Here is a 10,401-nt window from a genome sequence, read left to right on the forward strand (position 1 = left end):
AATATAAAAATAAACCCCCCCTTTAAAGCTGCTCAAATGTTGTATCTTACCAAGATGCGATTATGTATTGGGATGCAGCAAACATTTAAGGTGCTTCTCTTTTTTTATTTGTGCATTATCGTTTCCTTTCTCGCATCTTAGCTCCACCCCTTAGGATGCGAGGGAAGGATACACCTGTATATCCTCCTCAGGAAGCTTCCTCGCTCCTCGAGGTGTAATTAGAGAATTGAGATGTCCTTCAAGATGGCTGAATTTGATCAGTTTCCGGATCACAAGCTGGAGGACGGAGGAGCGAGGAAACGAGGAAGAATCAACTTGAGTACTGAGAGGCATCCATGTATTTCCATACCTCTGTGCACCCTGCTTACACAGACATCAAACATCCTCAGCGTGTTCTGCGAGGCTATGCAGAGTTGTAGACGCTCACCAAGCACCACAAACAGCAGCCACCTTTTACAGTTCCTCCTGAACCAAAACAAGCTTATGCTGCATTCATGCCATGTCATAACCGTCATTACAAGATGGCACCTGTGACATTCTACCCAGAGCTGTTCACATCCTCAGACTCTGGTTTACGCAACACTTAAAATGCCGAAATGAATCTGCAGAACTCAGGTGATAAATAACTTGCAGAGCTCTTACTTGTAAGTTCATTATTATTGTAATGCTATGTGCTTTGAGACATGAGGTAATTTAATACCATCTCCCGTGCAGTTTGCGGACTGTGTTGTGTGCATTCATGTGTTTTGGAGGAGGCGTGGCTGGGAAGTTAGGGAGGGATTGCATGCTTTCAAAGCTAGCTTGCTATTGTTAGCCTCACCAAAATTACCTACCCTACCTTTAAGTCATCATTATGAGAGCGTTTCTCAATACAATAAGTCACTAAGTTGTAGTTATGAGATTCATTTCTCATTATTATGACTTAGAAAAAAATATTTGTACTCATCTGTAGTAAAAAACAGGCTTCCAAAGTGTATTAGTTTGAATCACAGAACAGACCATTTTTATTGCATAAATAACCATCTTTATCTCTTAGTCAATACAAAAATTGCACCTTCCTCACAGAAACACACTGACAGTCTTTTGCACATCATCTGTCCTGATATATATTAGTATCCCCATTTTGAGTGTGTTAGTGTGCAAAAGTGTTGGTTTCAGTCTCCTCATCATGATGATCGTGTATTTCCAGTGTGTCCTCATTTGGCTTCAGACTCTGTGAGCACAATCAAGCCTCCATCAATCTTGTGTTGGTATTCCCTCTCCGATTGTTTTCTTCTGTAGACATCATCTGTGGAGGCAGAAAATAATGTAACACTTATCCATAACAATCACCAATACAGAATTAACAGTGATTCATATAAGCTTACATAAATATAGGGTATTTAATATTAGTCAACTGTGTACCACCGTTGTACCCTAAGTAAATGATAGACATTAAAAGTAAATCATCATTCACGTTGGATTTGCAAAAGCAGCACAGTGGCAAGCCTGCGCAAAGAGGACGCAAAATGATGAACAAAACGCTTCAAAGAGAGGGGCGTGTGTGTGTGTATACATAACATTTGACTTACAAAACGTTTCGCGTCCTATTCTCACGTTAATCATGATCCACTCCATGACACCCCCGATACAGAAGAACACTGGCAAAAATCTGTACGTTCCGAATCGTCTTTTTCCAGGAACAAGACTTAATATATATTTTAGGTTCCGACTTTTTCTGAACATCTTTCTTTCAAAACACAATTACCAGTTAGACGCTTCTAAAGCACAGCACAATAATATGCACTTATAAAAATGAGTTTTAATCGCTAGAATACAACATCTGCTCAGTTGTGCCCTTCTACATTGATCTTAACGCATGTATCCACTGCGCTGACAGAACAGGAATACAACATGGCGGCGTAAACGTCATGGTTAGTGTGTTCTGATAGGTCCGCTGGCAGGACTCTACCAAATCCGATATAAGAGAGGGCTGAAGTCCCTTTTATACAGTCTTTGGCATTGGGGGTTCTCACTCATTGGCATAAGGTCAAAAAAAAAAAAAAGATTTATATTTTTTAAGCACTCTCAGTAGATAGACTGAAATAAGACAATCGGCTCTCAGTAGATAGACTGAAATAAGACAATCGGCTCATGCTGATGCTTTTTTTTTTTTTTATAAATGAAACTGATGAACAAATCAGTGAAATGTATTTCTATTTACAGCATGTGGACATTTAATACTTAAAGAATGTGTCAGAAATACATGCACGCTAACATCTTGATGTTGCACATAGTGCACAATGTTTGACAGATTTTTCATCTGATGGAATGACTGAATACCTGAAACATTTTCTGGTGAATCAAGTTTTTTTTTTTTTTTACATGGTCAAGGTGTCCATAGATTACTGAACATTGCTTGAGTATCATCTGAATATGTATTTATATCATATATTGTTTTGATGCTTTCATTTTGAACAAATCTTGAACATTTCATTCCCTTTTTCTTTTGCTTGGCCTCAACTGATATTAAAACATCGCATTGGAAACAGCAGCAACCACATTTGACATTCATAAAGTTGTCAGTCTTCTACTTTATACGCTAGTCGGCAGAAAGTCCAGTGATGCTCCACTGTGTTCTCATTGGCACGCTCACTCATGTGGTGCACCCTTGTGTTTCGAATGGTGAATCCCTGTTTGGTGATGTAGTCCATGAGGTGGACCCTTAGAGACACCTCTTGATGATGGTCACATGGTCCAAAAGTGAAAGACACCTGACAGTCTCTGGTGTCCATCATGTGTTTGTTCCACTTGGTGAAGCTGTTGGATATTCCCTCAAGCAGCGAGTGGACCTTGGTGGTTATGGTTAGTTGTGTGATAATAACCGCTACTGGGTTTGAGTACTTAGACAGCTTGCGGGTGCTGGACAACTCCACCACCTGCTCAAAAGTGTCCAGCGGGTACAGAGGTTTTGGGTCATTGAGGCATTGTATTAAAGGCTCGATCTGATAGAAGTCAGCTTCTTTACGCAGAAGGTCCATCTCCATGAAGTCAACAGGAAGAGTGAGCTCGGATGTGCGCAGGAAGTTTAATATGTAGCGGAAAAGTGTCCCGTCCCGATCGATGAAGTAGTTTCCCTGAGTGTCCCGCGTGGTGGGGAAGTCGCCACGGAACATGGCGCCCAGCATGGAATCTGGGTAACGTTGAAGAGTGGAGACAGAGGTTGTGTAGAGGTGACCTCCGACATTTAAGGTGACTGGGTGAGTCAACTAAAAGAGATGGACAATAAAAACTTTAATGTTACTCATCACACAATAATAAAAAAAGTGTTTTCATTGGAGACTTTAATGTAACTAACCTGTTAATAGCGATAGAAAAAAAATAGAATAGAAAAAAAGAGAAGATGCTAATAACAGGTAGTGTTAAATCAAAACTTTTACCAAAAATGAAATTAAAAGATAATTAAAAATAAAGTTTGGGTAATTGAAACCAATACGCCATTCAGTAGTTTATCCAGGTTAGGTGCACAAAGTAGACACTGACGTGGTCAAAATGTATCAATGGAGAAGTTCAAATTAAACGCCAATGTTTCGGTCATCCAAAACTATTTGGCAGAATATTTTTGGTTGCTGAAATTTTGGCGCATCACTTATAACAGGATCTGGGAAAAAATTAGGAAATGGTTCTTTCAATTCCTGCACTTAAATCTGAATCAGATTGGACAGAACTTACAGTGTGTTGAACTGGAAATAGAAAAGGATGGTTTGTTAAAATGTAGGCTTTACATTTTGCTTTAAAAGGCGCCCTAGAACCAGTTTTTACAAGATGTAATATAAGTCTAAGGTGTCCCCTGAATGTGTCTGTGAAGTTTCAGCTCAAAATACCCCATAGATTTTTTTTAAATTAATTTTTTTAACTGCCTGTTGTGGGGCATCATTAACTATGCACCAATTCAGCGCGCAGCCCCTTTAAATCGCGCGCTCCCTGCCCAGTTATTATCGCTCCATCTGCCATTTTTTGCTGTTGTTCTTGCTTGCTTACCTAGTCTAGTGATGATTCAGATGTGCACATCCAGACGTTAATACTGGCTGCCCTTGTGTAATGCCTTGAACATGGGCTGGCATATGCAAATATTGGGGGCGTACATATTAATGATCCCGACTGTTACGTAACAGTCTGTGTTATGTTGAGATTCGCCTGTTTTTCAGAGGTCTTTAAAACAAATGAGATTTACATAAGGAGGAGGAAGCAATGGATTTTGAAACTCTTTTCCATGTACTGAACACTTGTTATTCAACTATGCCAAGGTAAATTCAATTTTTGATTCTAGGGCACCTTTAAAGTTTAAAATGATGTTAAAAGCTTAAAGTTTATAGGTCATAATTCGAAGGCTACATAGACATTGCAGTCAGAAAGACAGCCTGCCCATCTATCTATGGAAACTCTGACCTATTTGAATGTCAGTTATGGAAAAACCTTCAATCTGATTACTAAGAAAAAATACAGTCAATTCAAAACAGGCTGCAGGTCTAAACAGACATTGTTGGCTTTTGATTAAAAGAATGACAATTTTCACATTTTCAATGGCAATCTGTGACTTATGGGATCATCTAGTACAAGAAAACTGTAAAGGCCTGTTCACACCAATGATAAATACCATAACTATGAACTTTTAATAATTGCTCTAATTCTATGAGAATAGTGAACAACACAGAGGAACAATATCATTGGAATTTTCAAGCTTGCGCATTTAACATTAAAAGATTGTTATAATGAATTTGTCTTCTCTAGTTTACAAAATACACTTTCAGTTTCACAATTTCAGTAGTACGAATGTCTAAATTTCAATTATTTTTAACTCTACTTCTTCAAATTCAAATTGCAATACTGTATGGCACACAACTCTGGCTAATAACCAATATACTTCAAGTACAATAACAATAACTTAAGTTAAATATTCCTCCACATACATACCCTATGCCCCCAGTCCCCATTATCCATTTGATATTCTATAGGTAGACCGCTCTGACCCACAGAACCTGCAAAAAAAGACTTATTAGCCACACATCAAGGCACATAAATATACAGACCCACTTAAGGGTCTCTGAATGTTTTCTGAGGCAATAATGACAATAAGATAAACACATTAGTATTTCTGTGTGAGAAAGCTCAATGAATTAGATGTTCAATAGAATGCTAGCTGTTTTGGTAAGACAAATAAACAGGGTTTCTGCAACGTAAAGACTTACCGTTTAGAAGAGTTAAGAACTTCCAGCGATTGTAACGTTACCTGCTGTACCTAACATTAAAACATGAACATGTTTTAATAAAATGAAGCGTTTTTACCATGAACCTTTGCTAGCCAGCTACCATAATATGCAGCTAGCTCCCTGCTAACTACTAATGTGACGTAAATTAATAAAATAAAGGTTTTTCCGGACAGTCATACTGTGCGGGATAACCTCATCCTTACCCGTCTCCAGAGCTGAGGGGTTTAATCGTCGGTTTTGATTGCGGCTACACAGAACACTGAGGGTTAGCTGCTCAAAGACGACAATACAGCTGCCGCACTGTCACGTGACCTACACTAGCGTACATTACGGCCGATTCAATGCAATTCTAGATCGTCTCTTAAGGCTGCGGATAAAATGTTACTTTGCAATAGTCTAACATAACTACAGAATTTCACAAGAACTTTTGGGAGATGGCAAATCATACTTTATTGGACATGTGCCATAGTAATAGAGCTACTGATGAAATGCTGCAATGATGCTATAGGGGCCCACAGCAATTCAAGCAGGATAATTGTAGTAACTTTTATATAATTAATACATTAATATTTTAATAAATATGAATTAAATTTAAATATAAATGATTGTGTGTTTCTTCTAATAAATCCACAGTTTATAGTGCAAGTAATATTGTTTTAATCCTTATTTTAGTATTTAAATCCATAAACTCCACCTTTTTTTTTTACACCATTTATTAATCTTTGTTAATGTTAGTTAATACAAAACAGTTAGTTAACAGTTAACACATTAGTTCTCACACAATGTATTAACTAATGTCATTGTCAACAAAAGTGACCCTGGACCACAAAATCAGTCATAAGTCGCCCGTGTATATTTAGCAATAGCCAACAATACATTGTATGGGCCAAAATTATCAATTTTTCTTTTATGCCAAATATCATTAGGATATTAAGTAATGTTCCATGAAGATATTTTGTAAATTTCCTAGTGTAAATATATAAAAAATATTTTTGTGAGTGAATATGCATTGCTAAGGACTTCAATATTTCTCAATATTTAGATTTTGTTGAATTTTATGACTGGTTTTGTGGTCCAGGTTCACAAATCAAACTTTTTAAAAATGTATTAATACACGTTCAAACTGACATTAAGATTAATATATGCACACTTCATGAACTGTTAGTTCATGTTAACTAATGTTATCAAGAAAAATCTTATTGTAAAGTGTTACCATATACTTTTTTTATAAGCGTGATCTCTTTCTTTAATCAATCAAACTGAAAAACACTGCAACATTATTACTAGGAATATAATTTCTCCCCAAGTTTGTTTTATATATATATATATATATATATATATATATATATATATATATATATATATATATATATATATATATATATATATATATATATATATATATATACACACACACACACACACACACACACACACACACACATACATACACACACACTTCAGGGTCAGTGGGGTGCTGCATTTAATAAGCAAAATACGGTTGATAGCAGAGACGTCTCAGGACTTCTTCTTTGTGCTGGCGCTCTCTGTGTTCTGCTGAGAGATGATGAAATCTAAAATGAGTTTGGCTGTTTGTCTCGGTCGCTCCATGACCACAGAATGACCGCAGTTCTCCAGCAGATCAACACGGCAGTGCGGAAGAGCCTCGGCAAGCACCGCTGCGCCAGACACATCCACCACCTGAAAATAAAGACAGGAATATCAGGGTTATTATAGTTAACTAAAACCATGCAAAAAATATTTTGTTACTGAAATAAAATATTAAAATGAGTTGCCCAGGCAACATTTCTCATTTTCATTTAGTTTAACAATGTACTAAAATAAACCAAAACTGAAATAAACATTAATAAATATTAATAAAAACTACATCTACTAAAATAAAGTATGTAATGAACAGTGTGCAAGTTTACACATACCTGGTCCTGTTTGCCCCAGATGACTTGTAAAGGGGTAGTTATTTGCTGCATATGCTCATGCAAAGCATATTTTGAATTTTCACTCATAATTTCCAAGAAAACTGTAGTAGTTTATAGAGACAATACTTTAGGCAAAGTACAATCATGCAAAACAACACTTATTGCATGGTCGCCTATATTCATACTGACCCTCATGATAAAAGTCATTGTGTGGAATCCGTACATCCACCAGGCCTTGAAGAATCTATAAACAAAAGTAAACGCCACACATGGTGTGTGAAGATGTGTTCTGAATCTAGAGTAATTCTACACGACATGCGTGTCACTAACCTGTTGAGGCACTCTGAAGCGCACGTGAGAACAGAGCTTCAGCATCTCCTCCATCTCCTCCGGGGTGGATGGAATAAGAGGAATATTCAGTGTGAACTGGCTGTGCTCCACGTCATGCATCCGACAGTCAAACTTGGTCTCGTTTTGGTTCTTCAGACCTTCAGAGAAAAATGTGAGCATGATATTACGTAGTATTTTTTTAGTTTGTCTGTATGTATTAATCCATGCATTCTGCGTCAAAGACAAAATATATTGACTAACCGGCTGGGCAGATGAGGGTCAAACTGTAGAGATCTGAGGGATGGCAGGCTGCATACACTCCTGCCACAGTGCCACCCATTGAAGTGCCCACCAGGTGGAACGGCTTTCTGTTTAGTCGAATGGCCTCTACAAACTGAGTGGTGTAAAAGTAGGGAATAATCATAAATGCTGCCAAGACAAACATGTAATATGCTGGCTTGTGATCATAAGAATTAATTCAGACATGAATCTTTATTCTTTTTTAAAAACAAATAGAAAGTGAAAGAAATTGCAAAACCTGCAAGAACAGTTTATTGTAAACCTTATGAGGTTGTTGTAGTAGGTTACACTTTAGGCTTTACATATATTAAACAAGCTGTTTAATTTTCTATTCATTTTACACTACTGTTCAAAAGTTAAGATTTATTAATTAAGGTAATAGAAATATAATATAAAAGGTGATATTTTTTAATTGTTTTTGAAAGAAGTCTCTTACGCTTACCACGGCATACTTTATTTGATCAAATACAGTAAAAACAGTAATATTGTGTAATATTATTACAATTTAAAATAAATGTTTTCTATTTTAATATATCTTAAAATGTAATTTATTCCTCTGTTGGCAATAATGTGAAGTTTTCAGCATTATTACTCCAGTCTTCAGTGTCACATGATCCTTCAGAAATCATTCTAATATGCTGATTTGCTGCTCAACAAAAACTTTTCATAGAAAAACAAAATTTACTTTTTTTTTAGGATTCTTTGAATAGAAAGTTCAAAAGAAAATACATTTATTTGAAAAAGAAGCATTATACAATTCTTTTCTGTTACTTTTGATTAATTTAATGCATCCTTGCTGAATAAATAAAAGTATTAATTCATTTTAAAAAAAAAAAAAAAAAAAAAAAAAATCTTACTGACGCTAAACTTTAGAACGATAGTGTATGTGAATAATTTATTTGTATCCCCGTTACCAAATTTTGGTACATACAGTTTAAAACTCTATATGTCTATTATTTTCTAGTCTAAATTTTTTGTCTAAATTAAGTTTGGATTTGGTATTAAAATTAGTTAATAATTAAAAGTAGTAATTACAACAATGAATTGAATGATGATTATGTAAATTGTCATTTTATTTGAAATAATTTAAGCATATCTAATAGTTCTCAAAACAAACAGTATTTATGTTTCTATGTTTTTTTTTAAAAAAAAAATATATATATAGGGCACCTATTTGTACCTGTAACGAAGGCAGGACTCAGAGTAAGATCCAACTGCAGCGTTTTATTAGAAGTGAGCGTGGTCGTTCAGGCAGGGTCAAACAGGAACAAACAGGAGCAATAAGGAACAGGCAGAGTCGTAGTCAGGGTACAGGCAAGGATCGAGGCAGGCAGCAATGGGTCGTAAAACAGGAATCAAGCAAGATCAATCACAGATAGACAAACAGGATACAAGGAAACGCTCAGAAATGTAACACGAGTGAAAACAAGACTTCGCGATCAGGTGATGAGTGTGTGAGTCTTTTATGGTCCAGGTAATGCATGGCAGCTGGATGTGGTGATTAGTGTAGTGATTGGTGGAGTGAGTGCAGGTGATTGGCAGAGAGGATTATGGGGAATGTAGTCCAGGAAGTGACAGGAACTGACTGTGATTGTGACAGTACCTAACACTGTATAAAAGGTACCCATCCAGCCATTACCTGCCGTATTCTCTTGACCTGGCCCTGGATTGAATAGTCATCCGTGCTGGTACGTGTTGTCCCCTCATGCCCTGGCATGTCAACACACAGCAGGTGCAGATGTTTGGGAAGGTACTGTTTAAGATGAAGACACAAAATGCTTATCGCTGTTATAATGAACAACATACTATACATGGAATTTTCATTTTCTACCTCACACCCCAGCCATGTAAACATACTATACCTTCACCATGGGGAGCCATGTGTCCTTATGAGCAGAGAAGTCATGCAGCATGAGTATAGAGGGCCTGAGGCCTGGTTTGCCCCTGTGCGAGTAACAGAAGCGATAACCTCCGCAGTCTGCATAACGTACCTGCAGACCCAGAGTTCTCCTCCAGTACCTACACAAACACAAAATGTTCACAGGTCAGAACATATGAACAAAAAATATGTGCATTCACATTTAATATGCATCACTGCAAACCTGTTGGTAAATAACATCTGCCAAAAATGTATATATATACATATATATATATATATATATATATATATATATATATATATATATATATATATATATATATATAAACAATTAAGATTAATAAATGTCAGTCACAAATTTGATTAAAAAATATTTGATTAGGGACCTTAAAAATCAGAAATATTTATAATTTTATTTTATTTTTTTTAAATCCTAAAACTTTTTTTTTTTTTTTTTGGAATGCACGTATATAGTATTCTAAGTGGTATTTACCAGTAATAGACTTTGATGAGCGATGATGGCCACAACATAAAGGAGGCCATGAAAAGGAGGAGAGGGATAGCAAGAGTCCCTGCAGCAATGGCAAACATATTCACCATATCCTGATCCATGGTAACTCTGGATTTATCTAGTAAGCTCCCTGTAGAATAATACAACACTCAATTACAAGCAGAAATGCTGCACTGATTGCCAAAAATTAAAAAT

At 36.3% G+C, this 10,401-nt stretch overlaps 3 protein-coding genes across 3 annotated transcripts; all 3 read right to left on the reverse strand.

Moving 5' to 3' along the window:
- Positions 1-1,027: 1,027 nt before the first annotated feature.
- Positions 1,028-1,891, reverse strand: LOC137009819 (small integral membrane protein 4). Its single transcript, XM_067372361.1, has 2 exons — positions 1,572-1,891; positions 1,028-1,288 (listed from the first exon to the last, which is right to left on the reverse strand). The coding sequence occupies exons 1-2, from the start codon at positions 1,723-1,725 to the stop codon at positions 1,197-1,199; spliced, it is 246 nt and encodes an 81-aa protein (XP_067228462.1). The 5' UTR covers positions 1,726-1,891; the 3' UTR covers positions 1,028-1,196.
- Positions 1,892-2,189: 298 nt separating this feature from the next.
- On the reverse strand, positions 2,190-6,581 carry kctd6b (potassium channel tetramerization domain containing 6b). Its single transcript, XM_067372359.1, has 4 exons — positions 5,453-6,581; positions 5,229-5,278; positions 4,954-5,018; positions 2,190-3,248 (listed from the first exon to the last, which is right to left on the reverse strand). The coding sequence occupies exons 3-4, from the start codon at positions 4,978-4,980 to the stop codon at positions 2,562-2,564; spliced, it is 714 nt and encodes a 237-aa protein (XP_067228460.1). The 5' UTR covers positions 4,981-5,018; positions 5,229-5,278; positions 5,453-6,581; the 3' UTR covers positions 2,190-2,561.
- Positions 6,582-6,675: 94 nt separating this feature from the next.
- On the reverse strand, positions 6,676-10,323 carry abhd6b (abhydrolase domain containing 6, acylglycerol lipase b). Its single transcript, XM_067372358.1, has 8 exons — positions 10,189-10,323; positions 9,679-9,835; positions 9,456-9,569; positions 7,778-7,910; positions 7,517-7,674; positions 7,376-7,430; positions 7,187-7,287; positions 6,676-6,950 (listed from the first exon to the last, which is right to left on the reverse strand). The coding sequence occupies exons 1-8, from the start codon at positions 10,305-10,307 to the stop codon at positions 6,768-6,770; spliced, it is 1,020 nt and encodes a 339-aa protein (XP_067228459.1). The 5' UTR covers positions 10,308-10,323; the 3' UTR covers positions 6,676-6,767.
- Between the last annotated feature and the right edge of the window lie 78 nt (positions 10,324-10,401).

The sequence above is a fragment of the Chanodichthys erythropterus genome, chromosome 20 (genome assembly GCF_024489055.1).
Source record: "Chanodichthys erythropterus isolate Z2021 chromosome 20, ASM2448905v1, whole genome shotgun sequence".
Taxonomy (NCBI): Eukaryota; Metazoa; Chordata; class Actinopteri; order Cypriniformes; family Xenocyprididae; genus Chanodichthys; species Chanodichthys erythropterus.

Coding starts and splice junctions, on each gene's coding strand:
- LOC137009819 (XM_067372361.1), bottom strand. CDS start 1,725: ATGTTCAGAAAAAGTCGGAACCTAAAATATATATTAAGTCTTGTTCCT. Junction 1,289..1,571: donor AATAGGACGCGAAACGTTTT/GTAAGTCAAATG, acceptor CTGCCTCCACAG/ATGATGTCTACAGAAGAAAA.
- kctd6b (XM_067372359.1), bottom strand. CDS start 4,980: ATGGATAATGGGGACTGGGGGCATAGG. Junction 3,249..4,953: donor ATGGGGACTGGGGGCATAGG/GTATGTATGTGG, acceptor CATCTCTTTTAG/TTGACTCACCCAGTCACCTT.
- abhd6b (XM_067372358.1), bottom strand. CDS start 10,307: ATGGATCAGGATATGGTGAATATGTTTGCCATTGCTGCAGGGACTCTT. Junction 7,911..9,455: donor AGGTCAAGAGAATACGGCAG/GTAATGGCTGGA, acceptor TACACCACTCAG/TTTGTAGAGGCCATTCGACT. Junction 7,675..7,777: donor GACCCTCATCTGCCCAGCCG/GTTAGTCAATAT, acceptor TTTTCTCTGAAG/GTCTGAAGAACCAAAACGAG.